The sequence below is a fragment of the Chamaea fasciata genome, unplaced genomic scaffold, assembly GCF_029207755.1.
Source record: "Chamaea fasciata isolate MVZ Bird 193981 ecotype frontalis unplaced genomic scaffold, bChaFas1.0.hap1 SCAF_6, whole genome shotgun sequence".
Taxonomy (NCBI): Eukaryota; Metazoa; Chordata; class Aves; order Passeriformes; family Sylviidae; genus Chamaea; species Chamaea fasciata.
In genome coordinates, this window is record NW_027094091.1 from 61,628,825 (window position 1) to 61,650,898 (window position 22,074).

The 22,074-nt window shown below is 39.9% G+C and overlaps 1 protein-coding gene across 1 annotated transcript in view; it reads right to left on the bottom strand.

The window, feature by feature from the left end:
* The window catches only part of NAA15 (N-alpha-acetyltransferase 15, NatA auxiliary subunit), a 35,841-nt gene extending 13,934 nt beyond the window's left edge, over positions 1-21,907 (bottom strand). Inside the window, exons 1-11 of the mRNA XM_066186619.1 lie at positions 21,729-21,907; positions 8,992-9,076; positions 8,050-8,154; positions 7,282-7,439; positions 5,409-5,543; positions 5,087-5,240; positions 2,602-2,721; positions 1,849-1,944; positions 1,609-1,715; positions 1,124-1,196; positions 259-428 (exon numbers count right to left, since the gene is read on the bottom strand). Coding sequence (XP_066042716.1) covers positions 259-428; positions 1,124-1,196; positions 1,609-1,715; positions 1,849-1,944; positions 2,602-2,721; positions 5,087-5,240; positions 5,409-5,543; positions 7,282-7,439; positions 8,050-8,154; positions 8,992-9,076; positions 21,729-21,782 — 1,257 coding nt within the window. The 5' untranslated portion in view covers positions 21,783-21,907. The remainder of the gene's footprint in view (positions 1-258; positions 429-1,123; positions 1,197-1,608; positions 1,716-1,848; positions 1,945-2,601; positions 2,722-5,086; positions 5,241-5,408; positions 5,544-7,281; positions 7,440-8,049; positions 8,155-8,991; positions 9,077-21,728) is intronic.
* Between the last annotated feature and the right edge of the window lie 167 nt (positions 21,908-22,074).

A 22,074-nucleotide genomic window follows, 5' to 3' on the forward strand; every position in this document is an offset into this window, starting at 1 on the left:
CTGTTCTTACCCCCAAAAAAACACAGGGGTAAGAACAAATTAAAGACTAAATCTAATTTATCAGCGTGATTTTTAAACCGAGAAGTCACATTTTGCTGTACATTTCTCCTTCATTGAGCTAAAAACCTTCATAGTGGCTTTTTCATATGCAGCAGAAAACCCCACCGAAAGTAGCTAAACAATACCCCTACCTAGAAACTCACTAAAATTCCTAACAAACTAATAACCTTTGGTCACTAAGAATAAAGTCAAACTTACCTTATAGATTTTTGCCTTCACAAGGAAGAGTTCTATCAAAGTGGGAGTACTTTCTATAGCAGCATTTATATATTCTAGAGCCAGGGATGGCAGTCCAATTTTATCATAATGTTGAGCCAAATAATACTGGACCCAGAGTAAAGTGGTTGGAGGTTCTTCTTTACCATCATCTGGCAGGAGTAAAATGGAGAGAGGTTGTTTGTTCAGTTTATCACTACAACAACATACCACAAGTAGAATGCTCTAAACACAGCCACTGAAGTTAATTCTGCCTCTCTATCAGACCTAGGAGAGCTTCCAAACAACTGGCTACAGGTATGTACATGAGCTTTTAAGTCTATCCAAGAGCTAAGTGTATACTGCTCGCTTCTTTTTCTGTGGTTTTAAGGAAAAGGGAGTTGCATTCTGTTCCTAAATCTGTTTGCTTAGGGCAGTCAGATATGCAAAGAACACAAAACCTAAGTCCCCAGCAAAAGCTTCAAAACCACACCTCTCCTTGAAGACTGTACTATCAGTATATATTGTCTTTTCTTTGATATTTCTGTAGTTACAGATGTGACACAGCTTTCAAACTTCAGTTTCCTGAACAGTGATAAACTCAAGTCTTAAAAGTAGCATACTTGAACTCAAAACTGCAAAGAGATGACTAAATTCATGGATCCATGAAAAAAATTTAGAACAAGTGACTATATTTTGAATACAAACTTTGTATTTGACAGCTATGGCTCAGTTCTATGTTAGGGGAAAAACAGAAGAAATCCACATCAGCTCTGTTTCTTCACTCCCTAACTCCCCCCCGTGAATGGACACACAATGCTTACAACCAGGCACTACTTCCATGAAACACAACAGTCTCAGCACTCACCATTTGGGTTAAATAACCTGCAGCTTCTTAGAGAGGTTTCATAACCTATCACGAGCTCTTCTATGATTGCCACCTACACATGCAAGATAAAACACAGAAAAAATAATCTGTGGGCCAGATAGTATTTTATTTCAACTTGAGCTACTTGGTTTTACCCAAACTAGTTATTTTGGTAAGAAAACTCTCCAATATCCTGAATTAATTATGTTTGAGAATGTACTCAATCTCACCTTATTTTTAACAAATTAAGACCAGGCCTCCCTTGGTGAACACTTATCCAGCTTGGAATTACTAGATAATAAGTTTTCTACATTTACCAGCTTGCACATGTATGGCCAATGTATGTACTCCACTTTTCTCCCAGCTATATCAGGTCATCTAAAGCAGTGCTGATGGAGTGAACACTGAAGAAAATGATTTCCTCCATCTCTTCAATACAGCACAGTTATGAGGCAGAACATGTAAAAACTGGTTAGAACACTTACCTTTTCCTTGTCTTTATATAATGACCTCAAAGTATTGAAGACTGGTGGGCAACCTTTGCTGAAATTCATCCTTAAAAACTTGTCCAGACATTCCTTAAACTTTTCACCTTGAGAGGAAAAAGACCTGTTGATTTTGTTTTACCAGACATTACTTATCAATTGCAGATTGTTTATACTGTTAAATCAGAATCTAAGAAACACAAGTGTTGATCACTACCTGCTCAGCAAAAATGCACTTACCAGACAAAAAATTTAATGGTAGTCTTCTTGGAACTAGTCCCCTTGGGTATTTAGTCCAGGCCTCTTCATAGATCTTTAGTCTCTCCATCATATTAGCTGGAAGAGAATTTTAGAGTTTACTTTCCCCTTCCTGGAAAAGGGGGGCACAGAAAGTGATTTACACCTGACTAAAAAAAGAATCAGAATATATAGCAACTATAATATAATATAGATAATGGCTATATCCTTCCTAAGTAATAGAATTTCCTCCTTATTCTTATTAAAACTAATGAATTAATGACTCCAAGGAACTCAGCATCTGTTAATTCCTCTTCCAGCACTAGAATACTAACTGCTTATCTCTCATCTTAAAAAGAGTTCCTGCCTTATTGCTGTCTAAAACCTTTAAAGACCACCATTCAGTTGTATTAGCTACAACATAAGATTAAGATAACATACAGAGTAAAGGAAAAATTCAAAATTAAAACTGTCATCAAATAAATAACTCTATTCTTTCAACCACACACAGACTACTGCATTTTTATGGTTCTATGATTTTAGATAAGACAAGGTAACAACAATGCAAGAAATATTTCCAGTCTGTCTTAAGAAATCCCAACATTATGACCATATGTACACACTATGACTAAACCGCAAAATTTAAATGAGGATAAATAATAGTTTTAGTATCTAAAGCAATACAAACTTCTCATACATATATTCATTTGAAATATGCAGAAAAAGCTTATTTACTACAAGATATCAAACCATTACCTGGCTTAAGTGCCTTTTCTAAGCCTTTGTAGTAAGCCCAGTTTTCAGGATTTCTTTCTTGCAGACCCTTGTAGACTTCAACTGCCTCTTCGAGTCTGCCAAGCTGAAGCAGGAGTTCTCCTGTGGGAAAAACAAGAAGTTTTAAATTGAGGTAACAAAATACTAAAGCAGTGTAACATTTATCACTCTAGAGTAAGAGAAAAAGGATGATCCTTCACTCCATGCAGATTCTAATTCCTTAGAAAAGATAAGCACTACATATAGCATTACAAACTAGTTGATAGACATCCTTTTACTTTGACCATAGCTGTGATTATAGTAAGATTTTACAACTTGGCCCATAATTCCTGAAACTTACTTGAAAATTTAATGCAAAATGCATGTGATTTATCTTTTTATCTCACTTACTGAAGTGACTGGTTACTTTAAGCACAGTTTTTACTGCAGAAGGCAATTAAAAAAAGTACATGGTATTTGAGGTATACAGCTTCTTGAAAACCAAACTGAAATTGCAGAGCTGCAAGCTGCAGAATGGTTCTTCAGTCTAGTATTTCATGAAATTAACTTCAGTGTTTTTAACCAAGCCACTGATTTGATGAATGAATTTTCAAGATTCTGCAGACAAGTTTCCTTTTAATGGAATACAAATTAAAACTGATAAAGATTAGGTCTAACAATTGTATAAGCATCTTTGCTAATGCTGGAACTGCAACAGGAGTCGATTTCCCATTTCACAATGGAAAACTATTTTACAAAGCTTTGCTATTGGCAAATGTTAGGCATGAACAGATTCCACACCAGAGGTGAGCACTGTCACTCTAAGGCAAGATTTTCTTATCCCGTTTCAAGAGGAAAGTGCAAATTTACCTTTTTTTCTTCCCTGCGTTGCACAATTAACAAAATTTTGTCAAGTGATGGTGTTTTCCACAGTTAGAATAACTTGAGGACTACACACAGAATCTAGTGCCCAGGAAAACATCAATAGTTCACTCATTGAGAGTGACAGAATTGGGAAAATAAACCTTAAATTCTTTTTCTGAGGTGAAAGTTTTTTTCTAACAGCAGCAAACGCCAATACAATTTTCAGTGTTTGTCAGTTGTACTTCATCCCCAGTGGCTTTTGCATGTGTGCTTAAAATTTGTACACACTCATTTATTACCTGGCTCTTCTGGAGGAGACAAGCCAACACAGCAGCCAAGCCAGACCAAACAACAATGGGAGCTGTGCCCCAAAATATTAATCCCTTGTACCTTGTTGAAAGTACACACACTGCAAAGTATTTCCATCCTTTTGTCTGGTAACTTGCTAGCAGGTTTTGTGTTTTGGTCTCAGGTTTATTTTTAATGAAGTCCTATTTGAAAAACCTATTTCACTCCCGACTTTGGACCTTCAAACACTAAGTATGTCACACAGTACATCAACACAGAACATAAAATATGTCAAAAGATCCTTCATATAAAAAAAATAAAGTCACAAAAAAAATACTCCCACCCCCAAAAGTCCTGCTACTGTGTTTCAAAAATGATCTGTGCTACTGTAGTCTCTTGATGCATTTCCTTTTATATGCAAATGAAGTAAGATATTCAGCTACCTTGGAGAGTCATCTGAAATCAATTTCCTTGAGGAAGCACCACACCTCCCATAATACTGTCACTACTCAATTCCTAGGTTCCTTTTGCAAGGCAGTGAGATTACTATTGGCAGAAAGAGGGAACTAGCTACAACATCTACATGAACAAACTAGAGTAAAAGGATTTCTTCTCTTTACTTAAAGCAATAATTTAAATAGATTCCAGTGTGGGCCAAGAACAAGAAGTACCTTCAATAGATTGGCAGTTTCACAGAAAGACTGTACAAGCACCAAGCAGAAGAGGAATAAAGCATGCTTTAAGAAAGCGCACCTGTTAATAGAGCGGTTAGAATGGACTTGTATCACTGCAAATCCACCTATGGAATATAATAAGCTACACTACTGTATTGATCTGCTATAGGATTATACACCAGGCTTGTAATAATACAACAGAAGCCTGTGCCGGGTTGCCTCACTGAAGGGCCTGTTTCTATTTCTATATACTGCAAGGGTAACTGAGGACATTTAAAAGCCTTCTGCTTGGCCAAAGATGATTCTTCCCTTTCAGCACGTGGTATCCTTGTAAGGGCCACTATCAAAGCTTTAACAGCACAGGTGTGAGTACACTACTCAGACAGAACTTCAGCACATCAACTTAGGATCTCCTGTCTGAAATGCCTGTTATCTTAAAAGTTTCAGAACAGCATGTCTGTAGTTCACTGATGTCTTACCAATCTGGGACAAGAGCATGACAGGGACTGAATAAACTGCGAGACAAGCAGTCCTTTACAACGGCAAAATTAAATAAATTAAGCTAAAACCAAATCAAAGTCCCAAAAGATGGGAAAAGCTGACAGTGGACACCCCATTGTATGCTGTGTGTTTGAATGCGTCTTCAGAAAGTGAGTTGTTACCTTTAGTTTCTTCAACAGCCAGTTTATCACAGATCTGCTTTTCATAGGTACAAAGATGGTCCAAGGCTTCTTTATACAGCCCTGCTTCCCGGAGAACTTGATTTTGATAGAGCAGCAGTTCACTGTACTCATAGTCCACTTTGTCAGGTGATGTCTACACGGGAAAGCAAGACACAGGACACAGTTCAGCCTTCTAATTCTAAAATTTGGCATCAAATTCATTTGACTAAAGAAACTGCATAAAGTTTTCTCATCATGAAAGCAATGTTTTATTTTTGGCTTAAGCAGCACTCTATAAACCAATTTCATGTTCTCCTCTTACCTGTTGTGTCTTCCTAAATTCCTCTAAAATTTTTGCTGCCATTTCATAGTCTTCCAGCAGATGGTAAGCAATGGCATAACCAATCCATGATGCTCGCTGTGCAGGTCGGAGCTGAAGCAACTGGTATCTTGTTTCCTGCAAAAAAAGTAGCTGCTAATTTTCCTGGCTTTACTCTGACGCTCTGTAGAATTCATTAGGAAATATTCTGTCTTCAATATTCTAGTATTTAAGGAAGTCACTGTGAAATAGTTTTCTATATGCATCTTATTAACCACAGAAAGAATAAACTTTGAACTATAATGGCGTTCACTGAATTAAAAAAAAAAACCTTCACAAAATAACACGTCCAACCAAATTCTGATGAGTCAGACTAATTTTGTTAATGTATGACACACATGCTTTTCCTGTCTAACCACTTATGAACAGAACATAATTAAGGATACTTGGGTTTGAATTGCAGGAACATTTACCGGTGTTTCAAATTAACCTTGAAAGTACACATGTATTTCAATAATTGGAAGCGTTCTTAGGCAACACAGGTCACGCAAACACGTCCCTATTCTTTGGCAAGAGGATAATTACAGCTGAAAAAGACAACAGATTTGCTTGGTATCATGCAATTTTAATCTGAGGAAAATGCTATAACTTGTTTTGTTGCAGACTTCTGAAAGGCATTTTGATGTAACTTAAAAGGAGTTACTTCCTATTGAAAAAGTCTAAGCTGTCAGAAGTAGGGATTAACACGTAACTAAAACTAGTTACAGCTGTTTTAATAGAATGATGATCACTCAAAATATTTTGAAGTAGGAGAGGCTGGAATTTAAAGCAAGGAAAAAAACCCGCAACCTTACTCCCAGTTTTGAGAGCAAATTCATATTCTTCAGACACCAGCACATAATGAGCCGTGAACCACTGACTTCTAAGCGTCCTAACATTTAATCCTTAATGCATTCAGTAACCATGTGTTACTTGTATGTTTAGAGATCACAGAATTTGTACTCACATCTATCCAGAGGCCAAGAAAATAGAAGTCTGCCAACATATTTTGCAAATGTGCATTTGGCACCTACACTAAGTTTCAGCTGTCTTGTTTCAGCAAGAGTGGAACCAAATTTCTAGATTACTAATATGAAAAAAATCAGTGATTAAGAATTGTCCTGACTCAGGAATAAGTTCTTTTGAGGACCTGTGCTAGCCGATGGTTCCACACAACTGAGCACAGAACTTGCTCCTGGGTATACTAATGTTACCCTAATTTGAAAAGGAAATAATACACGTACAGACCAACTAATGTGTTTTAAACAACACAACTTCAGAAGTTCAAGGGAAACATAAAAAGATAAAAACCTGACAAAAATGGAGCTGTCATTCACTAATGATTAAGTTGGCCAGGAACCAAAATATGATGCTTCATGTTTCTGTTATTACCTACTGCTAAGAGAAAATGGGGGGCCACTGATGTAAAGGTGGAGGGATATTAAGTACACAGTTACTAAAAAATACAAACTCCTTTGCTTGAATAAAAGTCACATTCTGAACACATTGCCTCTTACCTACAGGAATCCTTTCAAGAAAAGAACAAGAGTGGAGATTGTCTACAGCTGGGTTATATAGCATCCAAAAAAAATACAAACCCAATAAGGCAAGCAATTCTGCACTGAGCTGAAACTGCAACATTTAATTTGCCATTAAGTCTTTGTATTTTATAGAAATTGCTCAGTAGCACATCTGCTTTTACTTTCATGAAGTGGAAGAGTGGCATATAGTTTTAACCCACTGGACTGAACTGGGTTTTTTTTAAAGTGTCATTAATCAATCTGCCACCTTTGCAGCAGCTCCCTAGATGCTGATTAAATGCAGTATGCATACTTACCCTGTAACCTTCAAGATCCCTCATTTGAATCTGTAGCAGAGAAAGGTCTCTCAAGATTTGAAGATTGTCTTTGTCCCATTTCAGTGCATTTCTATAGCATTTGATAGCTTCATCATACTTCTTGTCTGACCTCTGAAGAAGGCCATAGACATGCCAACCTGGAAAACTCTATTAAGGCTTCCACTGAATTTGAGCAGACACAAACATGAGCTCCAACATGACAGCTGGCAACAAGCTCTCGAGCTTTTTTATAAATGGACAGGAACATTACAACTCTTTTTGTGGGAACTTTGCCAGCTATATGTATACAGTCTATATAATATGCTGTAAATGTTACTTTTCACATACTGGGGGAGGAAATAAATTAACAGGATCTCTGAAAACACTATTAGGCTTACTTGAATACAATTTTAGACAACTGAAGTGCTCCTACTTCCTGCACTCTAAGTGTATGACCAGTCTTTAACAATGTAATGGCAGCTACTCAAGCTTCCAAAGCAAATCACATGCTTAAATGCCCACCATTGGTTTACTGTTGCAGATTAATGACAAAAAATACACAATGCATGCCACAATAATGTGTGAGCTAACTGTGACTGCAAGGACTGCAAAGCATCTGCCCTTTGGATAGCTTAGACAAAAATACTTACTGGAAATTGAAAATTCTGAACTTCCAGTTTGAAGTCTAAAGTGGTTTTTACCGCTACTCTATAAATCAAGTAGTTGCAGATATCAACCTTTCAGTAAAACCCTATTTCCAAAGGATACAGACATGACTCTTCAAGTCATTCCTTAGGCCTCTGCGAACAAGTTCATAAGCTTCCTCCTTCTTCCCTAGACAGTTCAATGTTAGTCCTTTCATTGCCAAGGTTTCTACAAAAGAAAAAAACCCCAAAACATTAAATAAGTATCAGTTATTCATTTTCACGCTTTTAAAGCTTCATACAGCAATCCTAAACATAGCATAAATGCAAGTTTAGATACAGTTTTCATTATCAAGATTTGACATTCTTTTCTCACATGGAAAACTCTACTGTCAGATTATTCACTTAAGTATATCATACACAGCAATAAACCTTTTATATTACTTCCATCAAAATATGAAGCAATGCCTTATTTTAAATCTGTCTGCTCTAAAAACATTTGGAGATTTTTTTTTTTATTCACAACTCTGACATTTCTACACATCCACCCATACCAAAGTAGTTGCAAAAAACCCACAGTGCATTTCTGAACCGTGCAAAGAGACTTAACTCAGAATTAAGAGCTGACTAAAAATACAGCGAAGGAATAAACACCTTTTTCTTTTAAAATAAGACTATTCCTTCAGAAAAGTAGCAGCCCACAGAGCTGACAGAGTACTGAACAATATTCAGCCTCTTCCTTTTGTTTTTCACTTTTATGTGAGTGACTATCAATTTCCCAGGAAAAGTGATTTAATTAATGCATACTTGTATTAGGAAACTCGCACCATGAATCTTAGACTTGAATGATAAAAGAATGAAAAGCTATGACTACTGGTAAGATCAGTCTTTAAAATGACAAATCTTAACAACAGTAAGTGCCTAATACATGTTTCTGGATGCTCTTATTGCTTTATGGGCAAAAAGTTAGCAGTGGAGGGGTATAAAACATTAAAATAATAATAAAACATTAAAATAATTACTCTACTGTAAAGTACAGCAAAAAAGAGAACATTTGAAAACTTACCTCCATGTTCTGCAAACTTGGGATTGGAAAGGATCTGTTTACAGAACTTTAGCCCATTTCTATACTGCTTATGTTCATAACACCTCTGTTGAAGAACAAAATAAGTTTATTCAAAAAACTGAGAGTGGAAGTATTTATGCACGCCTGAAATTAAGCACCAGTACAGCTACAGATTTTAGAAAATACACTAACATTTTAATGAACCCTGTTTATTGAGCTTATTTAGTTTAAAAATTCTTTCCATTGCCAGAAAAAAAATGTTAGCAACACCATGAGTTTAAACATGTAAGTGAAGACATATCAGCATACAGCAGACTCTCAGGTAAGACACCACAGGAAGCTTAAGCGCCTGAAGAGATTCCACTCTCCTTCAACATAAAAGCAAACCTTATTTTGTAACATTGTTAAGCACTGAACCCACTTTGGCCAATTATCCTGGATAGCAACTCCATGAGAAAACCAACCACCATGCAAGCTGGAAAGACACAGATCATTGGAACTTGGCTTAAACTGCCTCTGAAACCAACCTCTTAGGAGCAGTTTGATTACAACATGTATCTCATACTGCCAAACTTTCAAAACTAGTATACAGTAACATTATCTTGCCATACTGGAAATTGAAACATTCCTCTACTGTTTTCTTAGCCCAACTCTTTTGTCTGAGTCTCATTCATTATGTGAAGTGACTGCAATGCACAACAGCACACAGCATGAACTTTTAAAACCAGTTTTAGTATTTTATTTATGTAAATATACTTCTTGGGCTCATATTTAAATATAAGCCAAAAGAAATCACATTATAAACACCAATTCATACATTTTAGGTCACTTCAGCAAATGCTTGGAACCTCTCACACTTAATTTTATTGTAACAAAATAAACATTTATGAGCCCAGGAGCACACATCATATTAATCCTGTTATTAATTCTGAAGTCATTCATAACAGGACCTCACTGACTCTGGTCAAGCCATTCTGGTGGCAGGCTGGCTGACAGGGGTATAAAAATTGGGTACAGCTGAGAACTTTCAAGTCCTTCTAAAAAAGTTGTTGCTTAGGATTCCATCTTTCCTCATGCTGCTCCAAAGTAATTATCCAAGAGCATTCATAAGCACATATGGACACCATGTGTTCTTAAAGCCCTCTCAACAAAAATATTTAGGAAAGGCAGACCCAGGAGGTCTTCCCTTCAAGCAGAAGGTTCTAAAAATAAAACTTTAAAAAGTTACATTAATATTAGGGGAAATGTTTAAAAAAGAAAATGGCATATTTACAACTTCTGCATTTTATGCTGTTCTTCATAATGAAAGACACTATTTGGTGTCTCGTTTTCTCTTGGAAATACCAACAATAAACTTCAAAGGTGTAAAAAACATGGTAAAACACTAAGTGCATGTATTATTTCCTAGTATTAAAGTCACACAGCTGAAATAATATGACTGAAGACCAAGATGCATCACAAACCACCCATCTTGCTCCCCCTACACTGCCACCACCCTTAGGGGAAAGGGAATGGCCCACATGGAAAAGGAGGGAGAAGGAAGATGCCCAGAGAGAGCAGGCAAGATGTACTCCAAGAGGAATAGACCAACAAAAGGATTAGCATGGCTTTAACTTGAGCAGACCTTCAAAGGCCATCCAGCTCCACCCACCCCCATGGGGAGGAACACCTTTCACTACTCCACGTTGTTCTAAGCCCCGTCCAACCCAGACTTTTGAACACCTCCAAAAGACAACTCCCTTTGCTCACCAAGGACAGGAAAAGTCAGCACTGTAAGCACATAGCAAAAGAATGTTTTAAGGGTTAGGTAAGAGGAAATCTGTACAGGCAACTTTTTTTTTTTTTTTTTAATATTAAACTTGACTAGGTATTACTTACACCTTCCAGTCATTATCAGCTTTCAAGTAGCTGGCTGAGTCACTATGATCAGCCACTAGTCAGAGCTGACAGACTTTTTCTTTTTTTTTTTTTAAATTGAAACCACCAGTCATAAAAGTTACCAGCCAGGCCTCCTCCCTGAAAAGTAGAACCTCCATTTGCCCCCACCCAGGTAGTTGTGAAAGCAGCAGAACCTGTCACAGAAGTGGTGAAGCCACAGCAACTGAAGAATGTGTCTGCAGTGTAACTAAGGCACTGTCACAAGCAGATGGGGCACTCTGGAGTTTTGCAGTCTGGTTTTGAGCATAGCTTGCTCAGATGCTGGCTATGAATGTGAAATCTTATCACTAAATGGTTCCATTTAATGTACTATAACAACCAGGCACTCACCTTGAAGTTTAAGCAAAGTCACATCCCAAAATGTGAAATTTGCTAGAGACAGGAAATATTAGCACATAAAATTTTCTGAGGTGATACAGAACTTATAATGCAAGGTACTTTGGAACAGAGCAAACTCACTGAGAATTGTAACAAATTCTTCCTTGAGGCTTCATGGAGGAAAGATTTACAAGTTTATATCCACTTACATCTACAGAAAGGTTCTCATAACCCAGAAACTACTTGGATAGGGCCAACAAATTATCAGGAAACAAACTGGATATAGTTTTATCTCCAGAATATAGCTCTGTATATAGACATGGCTATGTATATTCCCCAGGGAAGCATCAAAGGTCTCCTTTGATAGATTATTTCTAGGTCAAGACAAGCTGGAATGATTTCCTGTATACAGTTTCTCCAAGTTTTTTAGTTAGTACTTCCAAAGCTTATTTTATTCTGTTAATGCAAACATTTCAAATTGTTATTTTATGAGTTTCCTTATTCTGTGTATGTGTTCTACATACATAATATTGTATGTTTTGACAGTGGAAGGAAAGGAACAAATGAAATCGAGGTCACATTTAGTTCTTCAGAAAAGAAGAGACTACTTCCTCACAGTGGGCCCAACAGCACCACTGAGATTCCCCTGCCTGAAGCTGTGCACATATTTAACTCATTCTCCAGAGAGATTATGGGCTAACAAGCTTAAATCAAAGTGTGAATGAGACAGAAGGAAGCCAAGACAGAAGCACATGCAACCATGGATGGCACAAACCTCAGCGAACCTATAGTTTCAAGGAACAGACAATTCAAACAAAAATCTTCTAATAAAAAGCAGACAGAAAATATATACACAGCCTGGGAAAGATGATCCTTAAGTAAGTAAGTAGTTTCTGAGTAAGAGGATAAAAAAGAACCAGCAATTTAAATTAATTTAAAAAAATCACAAAAGCAGGAATGGTGATATGTCAAGTATTCTTGGGACATAAAGACAGAGGCTTTCTGGAAACAGGAATTTTATTCATCCGGGTAGCTTGTTTCCTCCCAGATGAATAGCTTGTAGCAGTCATTCATTCCCAGAGCTCCAACTCCTGCTTTAGGACAGATGTTCTGCAGAAGTAACATATTTCTCTGTTCCAGAGATGGCTAGAAGAGCACAGTTGCCTGCACTAAGCTAAATTCCTGCACATATAAACTTCAAAGGCAGCAGTGAGAGCATGCTTGTGATGCTTGACAGACAAGTGCTGCAGCTACAGCTTGTGACATCATGCAGTGAGAAAACATAAAAGCTAAACTTAAAAAGAGTAAGGTTAAGAAGGCTAATGCTTCAGAAGAACAGAATCTGACTGTACATTAGTACTGAATCTATTACACATTTCCTGCCCTTCGAAGTTTTTCGTTTAATAAGTTACCAGATCTTTTCAGATATCTAACAAGCCTTTCTATACATGCTGTGGCCAGAATTAAAACCTATTCCAAACACACCAAGATTCTTTTTATACCCCTTAGCTAACTTTCCATCTTTATAGCAAGGAAATAACATCTGCTTTAATACAATTCTACAAAGAACTAGTAAGATGAGGCACAAAGTATGACTCCTTCAAAGTCATGCAAGAATACAGGAGGTAAGTGACAATTTGCATTTGCATTGCTTTCCCCACCAAGTTTTTATTCAGTGGATCAGAATGCATGGCAATCACCAGACAGACTGATATGGAAATTTTAAGGAACAGATATGGCCCATATTCTCTAGAATCCCAAGCCTGAGGTGGAAGGAAGGCTTGTATTCTGGTGTTCTCTAAATTGCATTAAGGCATTTGTGCAGACTCAGCCTCTGGCCAGCAGATGCCTTACACATGCACATGGCTCACTGTGCCAAATGTGAATAAATTCCTCCACATTTCTTCTTTGGTGGCTGCCATGAAGAAAAGTGAAAACACTCCCACTATTTACAGTTCACCTACATCTAGCCACAGCTCATGGCTACATGAAGTTTGTTTCCCTCCGTCCTAGCTTTCCATTTTTGAATCTTCCCCCAATTACTCCCTAAACCTTGCTGCCAAACCTACAGGTAGTAAACACTGACATGGATTCCTGAACAAGGTAACCACCAAGGTTGTTATACAAGGGCCACGCTACTGATCATAGCAGCACTAAGAGCTGCTTACAACAGCAGAAATTACTTTTACCCAAACTTAATTCAGCAGTTTTCTTTATATATGGTATAAACAAATACATTGTCAAAAGAGCATTTTAGAGATTTTATATTTTTGAAATGTATTCAAGTAGGCTCTAATTATTTCCTCTTTGATCACAAAGCAGTCTTCACATCCTACAAGCATGTAATAACTAAGGTAAATAATAGCCATCCAGACTTCAGTGTGCTATTTAGAAGACATTTTATAATAACTACACTGCAGACTGAAGTGTGTTGTATGTTCAGCAACATCAACAGTTAACATCAGCTCAACAGCTCTATCTCAGCATAACATCAGGGGTTACCATGAACCTGACTAGAAGCTTCCCAGTGAATCTACACTGCCACCAAGTACCACTCAAACTACACAATCACCTCGACCACGACATAAAATAGAAAACTCCCTTTCAAGCAGGGACACTTGAGAAAATACATAGGTACAACCTAGCTGATTCAAGAGTGTTTTAAAACTAATTTGCAGCAGTAACACAGAACAAAAAGTCTCACAGGAGTCTATCCAGCCTAGATTTTGCAGCTGATTAAACAGGAGAGAAGCAGACTCAAAAGCGTTTCATGAGCAAGATGAAGACACTCACAGAAGACCAACAAAAAAGAGAAACCACCTTTGTTTTCCCACCTGGAAGCATGCAAGACTAGAGGTTTTTCCTCAAGAGTAATTATCAAGGACAAGAGGGTACCATCTACACCCCAAGTGACAAGTGGGAACACTGGGGTACTATTGGCTGCTTTCTTTTTATTCTTACTTGAATCAGCACAACTGGTTATAAGAAAGCAGTGTGAGAATAAAATCGATACAGCAGAACCAGGTGGGCGGGATGGAATCACATTACCAATTGTCATGCCCTTTGAAATTGAACAGGAACCAAAAATAGCGTGCGATTTCCATTAAAGATGCAGAATTTAAAAAAAAAAACAGTATGAAGAACTTTGAACTGTCTTCTCTTCTAAGACTCCGTGTTTCACCAGGTCACACTTTTTACTCCAACCTAACACCTCACATCTGCAATTTAACTGAAGTGAAATGAATGGAAACTACGCCCCAATACTTAAAAACAACCAAGCCAAAGCAACCAAACAAAAAGCCCCATCAAAACCCCCACAGGAAATCACTTCTCACCCAAAATGCTCTAAAAGCAAGCATCCTAATTTAGGCAATGGTGTGACAGGCCAGCTGAAGAATATGATTTTCTTCACCAAATGAGTGCCAAAATTGGGATTAAGCCCCAAAAGACAGCACAGATCCAAACTGAACTTCTCTGTAGTTCACTGTACTCAGCCCCTCTTCCCTCAGCAAGTGACACAGTGTCATCAACAGAGGAAATGTGTTGCAGAATGTTTCCTATCACATACAAGAGTTACCAGGACAGTTGATCTACACATGGCCACAGGTCAATGTTTTACTTGCATCTGCAAGTCCTCAGGAGGAAATACAAAGAAGAAAGGGCTGCCCAAACAAAACAATTCACAGATTTGACACTCTCCTGTCCACTTCCCTAAGGTTTTGAGGCTTGAGCCTATCCACGGCAGACAAGGAGTTGGACTAGATGACCTTCGAAACCCAAATTATCCTATGATACTACAACAAACTCTTTCAACTACAGCAGTGTGCTCTCAGGGGACCCTACAGTTTCTCCCAGTGGCAGTCACGGATGTACACTTGGGGCATCCCATGGCAACTGGGATGCTGTGAGACCTCTGGCAGCAGGAAGCACTGGAATCCTTGGCCTTTGCATTACCTAAGGTGTGCACTTGCTGCACAGGACATGCACATCTGCCACTCTATCTATTTCTTCCAGCACAGTTCAGATGCAGCACTTACCGGACAGTAAATTCAGGTGCTGGGCAGCTCAAGGCTGTTTTCCAGCACACTTCCTCTCTCTACAGGTAGACAAGATCAGGTCAAGTCACTAAGGTGCAGTAATTCAAGCCAAATGTAGTAAAGAAGATTCTGAAAGCTGGAAGCATTAGGAGCTACTACCCACTATGAATTAGTGGGTCCTTTGAGCACTAACCATATCAAACAGCTCAGCAGCTCCAGGCAAAAGATATTCCACCACACACACCAATTCAATTTCATGACAAACACAAGATGTGTAATAAACCCAAGGACTGAAGAAACCACACAAATCTTGCAGCTACGTTAATGCTGAAAAACTCTGGGGCAAATCTGCATAGTTTTCTGCTGTCAAGCTGAAACCAACTATCCTCTTTCACTGCTCTCAAGTGGTAATTAATTGAACTGTTCAATGTAACAAACAGCTTCAGCATTTGCCTGGTTCAAGGGATTAAGAAATCACCCTCTGCACAGCATGCCTTACCTTTTGGAGGTCACTGATATCTTCCTAACTAGTGGTGCTTGGTAGCATACAGCCAGAGGAACAGAAAAAGTCAAAATTCAAGTCAGTTAGGAAGCATATAAGAAATATGTGTACGTTTTCATTTAATACTAAGGAAGAAAAAAAAATATCTATGCTATGTCTATGCTTTTAAATCGGTCTGATTCCTGTATTTAACAAAATTCAGCTGGAAACAGGGGCTGACAAATAGTTAACTACAGCTCTTCTAGAAGATAAGAAATCCTCGACTACTGAAGACAGACTTGCTGAAAAAATCCATTATTCAACACCAGTTCTGTTGGCCTGTACTTGCTTACCTTAATCTCTTCTTGGAGAGAATTACCAGGAATTTGGTCCAGTCAACTAAAATACGCTGACTTCTGTTCATGACCCTGGAACTCATCAAGAAACTGACTGTATCTCACAAGATATCCAGCACGCACAGGATATGTCTGGTTTTAAATGAATATCTGAAACAGCCAAGTGTATCTATTCAAATTCCAAGATCTGGCATAAAAAATTCTAAAGGAGCCTCAGTTGTTCTGGACTCAGACCTGAGTTTAAGTATCTCACAAAATTATCCAAGACACATGGTGAAGCTACTGGCATTTTCTACCCATGTATTACACCCAGAGTACTCCTCACCCTTAGCACTGAGCTGTGCAAGAAGAGGTCTGGTAGCACTGAGCATTGAGAAATAGTTTAATGGGTCTATTAAGATAAGAAAGGTTGTTCTTCAACATGAGACAAGGTTCGCTAACTTGATTCTGTGGTATCACATAAGCAAACAGAAATCCCTGCAACAAATCTCAATGACCTCACTTCTGAGGGAGGCAATGAATAATTGTTAATTTCCTTTCCATTCCCTATCAGCAAAATCAGAAAATGTGTAATTCTCTATGCATTGACACAGTGCTGTTGCGGACAAGACATTTAAACCTGAGACACCCAGAAAAAGGGCAATCAACAAAATCTTACTAAGAAAACCTTTCAAAACCAGAAGTAAGCACAGCTTCATCAAATTCTAACCAAAACAAAGGGTAGTAGCATATAAACCAGATTAACTCCCTTGCCCCAGTTAAAACCACTGGGTTCAATTAAGAGTATCTATGGCCATAACAACATAAAAGTGGCTGTAATCTTACAACTGAGGATGTTTCTGCTAATGAGTCTTTTAACAAGTAAAATCAGACTGCTCCTCAGAAATTTACAGTAGCGAATGATGTTTCTACAATTTCTGACAGCCCCAGTGACAAAAAAAGGCCTAATTTCATTAACAGGCTTTAGAAACACATGCATTACTCAAGTGAATCCTCAATGGCATCCTAAGGTCTCAAACAGTAATTAATTTCTTACGGAGCTTTGAGAAATAGTACTGAAAAATAAGATCAATGATTTTGCTTAGAGCAGCAAATCTATCCTCTACTTCCATTCCAGTGTTTCTGCCAAGATATCATTTCTCTTCTTACTACTATGGACCAAGCACGGTATTCCTCTTGGCAAAGAAAAACCAAGTGAATGACATCTCAACAGACAAGCTATTGGAAGAGCCTTGTTAGCAATTCCATATTTCAACTGAAAGACAGTACATGGTCAAATTCCAGCGGTGTGCACACTTGATTACTGTACAGCCATGCAAATCGAACAATGATTGCAAGCAAAGTAATTTACTAGGTTGTTGGTAAAAGTGAAATTCTGGAAATCAAGTCTTTAATCTTGAATTAAGATGACTTAAGAGGAGATTTCAAAGTCTGCCACCTAAGCAACCTTAAAGACAGCACCTGAATTTCAATGGACAGAACATTGTTTTTAAAGGACTCGTGCTGATGATAGTATTAGTAAAGGAGAAGCACTGGTCTGTCTAGTTTCAAAGTGGAGGGACAGGGAGCAGATTCTGGAATGAAGAAACAGGAAGATGGCCCAGCATGAGGGACTTGGCATATTTACAGCAGAGGCATTGACAAGAGGTTGTTCAACAGGCTTTTTATCACCAGGAAGCTCCTACATCACTTAGGAGAACACTTGTCAAAGCCAGCATGGAAAGGAAGACCAGCAGCACAAAGACAATGCCCCCAAGCACTGCAGTGCTAAGGTAAAAATGAGCAGGTGGAGGTGAACACCCTGGTCACTGCAAAGCCCCACTGCAGCACACCGGGCCATGCCCAGGCAAGCCTGCACAGCACCTGAGGAAACTGAGAGAGATGAAAGGAGAATAGCCTGCACATGTCAAAATGGCCATGGCTAATCCCTGGTCCTCAACCGGGAAACTCTCATCTTCACACAAACACACACCAGCTCAGACCAGTAAGGCACCTTCTCCCTCAGTGCACAACTCCTACAGCACAAAATAGAGTTGTGAGTCACTGGAACTGTTTAAACAAGGACTGAACACACTTACACAACCGCACTGCTTGTTTCCAACATAAAACACAATGATGTTTCACTTCTTAAATGCCTGGACTTTCTTTCTCTTTGCTCATTAAAGGCTAAGCTCACTAGGCATGGTGAAAAAATACCTGCACCACCTTAGTCTGCCAGAACTCCACAAACTTCATCCTGATGCTTCAAGGGACTGAAAAAACTCTTCCACAAAATATATGCCACCTCTATCAGATTTGTATTTAGTTTTTCTTCAATACCTTTTCAATATATTTAACTTCTACATCCAAGGAAAACTTAATTGAATATTACCTTTGGGGTATGTGAAATAAAACTGAACACCATTGAACTGTACCTAACCAGATACAGCAGATGAATAATTTGGCAAAATGCCAGGAATGTTCATCAGTTATATTTAATGAAAAATAAATTAAAAATCAGTCAATCTCACTTCCTACAACTACTGGTTCTACAGCTGATAGAAAAGGGCAGGGGGGGGAAGGAAGTGGAGAGAACTTTTTCCATTACTCCATAGTGCATCCAGCCTTCTGTGTACCAAAATGCCAACTTACCCATTGCTGTGCTGTGTTTACTATTCTACCCTTTCCTCTGCCTCCACCTGAATTCTCCTCCAGTAATTTTGGACTGCCTAGAAATTATGTGTCTTCAAAAGAACCATAAGGACTCAATTATTTCAGATATTCAAATGCTGAGATCCACTTTTGCCCCTAAATTCCTCAGAATCTCTGAGCAGTGGAATATCTACCTGTAGACCTAACAGCAAATAGTTAAAACTATAAAAACTATATGAGCTAGACACCTTTTTTAAAATGGAAGTGCAAGTTTAAGGAGAACGGTGATTGCTGATGCTGTGGGTGGTTTTTTTTATTCAAGCTAATCATGCAGATCTCTTTCCTGCTGTACTACAGGAACTCTGAATTGTAAAATGTCTTTCAAATGGAAAAAATGTTTCTATCAGAACCTCCACGTGCCTGCAAAGTGACTAGAAGAGGTTAGTCTAGTTATAGTGTGTTGGAATACGCAAAAAACAAAGTGTACACGCTTCTGAACTCAGAATTTGTCAGGGAAGTGGAAATGTTGGCCTGTGAGCAAACCCATGCACATGAGAAAGGTACTGACCATGCAGGATGCTTACTACTAAAAAAACAAACTCTGAAAGCTAATTATTGCCCTTTGCTATGCAAAGCTGGGCAGGTTGGTAACATTTGTGTTAGAGGTATACATCTGGAAAAAAAAAAAGAGGCCTCAGAAATTGAAAACACACACAAAAACAGATTGAAAAAAACCCAATTTTATGCTTCACTCGCAAAAATACAAGGCAGTTATCCACTTAGCTCCTGTGTTTATTATCTCCATGAAAATCAGAACGGGAATGGGTTCATACTTCTGTTAACAGCCTGTGTACCAGCAATTATGTATCTGTAGGGTATTGCATCCTTTCAGTAACACTCGGGCCAGGTCCCAAAGCATCTGTTGAAAACCACTCATGCAGGCAGGCTGGACAGGACAGGTGGCCTGGCTGGGGCAGGAGCAGCACGGCTTTACCCAGGACCACCTCAGGCCTGGCCAGGGGCTCAGTCCTGCACAGGCAGCCCTCAGCTCCTCCCGCTGCTCCTCAGCCTCCCACAGCACACTGCAAGAGGATCAAGGGCTGCAGTCTCCAGAAAAGATGGTGTGGAATGAGGAGAGGCTGCAGGATGAGCGGTGTGAAGGCACAGGAGAAGTAATTTTTCTCAGGGTCTGCACTTAGGACTTCCTAAAAGATGTCTCAGTAATTCAAGTCAAACACATAACCCAAACTTCACGAAGCAGGGTCATTATCTGTAACAAGGCAGACAAGGAGTTCATTAGCAAAATTTTCAGTGCGATGAAAACCAGCTTTGAGCCTTTTCTATTCACCACTTGTTATGAAGATACCTCATAACAAGGCAGTCTTAAATACCAGACTACACCTCTGTCTCACAAGCTCATCCCTATGAGACACAAGAAAAGATCACAATGACACAACAGCTTTAAGCCTATCCAGACACCTCAAACTCCTCGATTTTTATTAAAGATTTTCAGTTTAAAAAAAAAAGTTACAGAAATCTGCTTGCACTGGGGCACACCTTTTTAAATCTGAATGGAGTTATGAATGCAAGGGTGCTGAGCCAGCACTTTCTCCAGAGACACTCTTATTTCTTGTTTGCTCCTGCCCTCCACACAAATACTTAAGAAACATCCAAGCACAGGAAGAAGAAAAAAAACAAAAAAGAAGAAGCAAAACCCCAACCAAACCCGCTCAGATTTACACACAATCTCCTTGATTCAGTGTGCCCTGTAATCACACAAACCACCCTCAATGCAAAGGAGGATGGATCACTGAGCAGCAAGGTTAGATCCTTCCCAGCCTGTAACACACCAAAAACTACATACTCAGTACAAGGTCCTACCAACTTGGAAGAAAAACTGAATCTCTCAAAGTAGCAAACAGATTTATAGTCCATCATATTTATTTTTTAACCCTAACTGAAACTGCATGTCTCATGCCTGTTCATAGGGCTTTCTAGTTCTACATGCTCAATTTTCATAAAATATTTTGGAAACAGAAGTGACAGAAGACTACACATCACTCCCACCTAAGCAGCAGAAGTTTACAGAACCTTAAGAATGCTGTTGCTCCAACAGAACTCATCTTCCTTCTGATCTTTGGAATGCCTCAAAATAGTAGTGTAAGTCTCTTTGAAAGACAACAAGAGATTTTTAGACAAAACTGACTTCTGAGAGAAAACAGCCTCATCTAGACACGGAATCTTCTAAATAAATCCACTGAAGTTGCTCACTAACAAACTTAAGACATTTCCAATTCAACCCCTGTCCTTAGAAACGCAAGGTTCCTGCAACACCACATGAAAGCTGAAACAAGTCCCTTACGATGTAGCTGAATTGGGTACACCTGGCTGGTTTTTGGGCTGTAGACCACCTTAACCTCATCCTGAAAACCAGGCTTATTGCCTAAGTTCCACTGAACGTTCTCTCATCCATATGCCAGCCGCCACCCAGCAAAATCCACTGACAAATTCCCACAGAAGTCGGCTGCGAATTAAACTTCGGGAAGACTTCAAAACCTTCATCCTTCTCCACTTCCTCCTTCGAAAACCATCTTCCCACCGACCAACAAACACGGTTATTTGTCTACAGCAAAACAACGAGTCATAAAAGAAGAAGAAGAAAAAAAATATATATATATAATAAAGCGAACGCAGGCTGGGTGGCTCGGCGGGACGGCGGGCGATGAATGAAGCGGCTGCCGCGGGGTATTTCCCGGAGCCCGGGATGCCTCACAGCGGCACCCGGAGCGGGGAGCCGTGCGGCCCCGGCGCGGCGCGGCCGGGCGGGACAGGCCGCGGTGACAGGCGGCGCCGGGGCCGGCCTGCCCCGGCCGTGAGGAGCCGGAGCCGGGGCCCCGCTCCCCGCCGCCCCGGGCTGCGAGCCGGGGCCTCCTCAACGCGCTCCCCGCAGCCCGGGCCTCCCGCCCCGCCACTCACCAGGATGCGCTTGAAGAGCGCGTTCTCCTTGGGCGGCAGGCTCACGGACGGCATCCTCCCCGCTGCCGGCTCCGGCGCCGCCGAGGGGTTCCGAGGAGGAGAGTGAGTGGGCGGGCGGGCGGACTACGTCCCGTCCCCGCCGCTCGGCCGCCGCCGCCGTGAGCCTCCCCGCCGCAGTACGGCCGCTCCCGCCGCCCGCGCCGCCGCGGGCCCGGCCCTTCCCCGCCGCTCCCGGCCGCTCCCGGCCCTTCCCGGCGCCTCCGGCCGCCGCGCGCGCCGGGCTCGCCGCGCCAGCCCCGGGCGCGCTCACGTGGTCCCGAGCGGCCGCCGAGCCGCCGCCAAAATG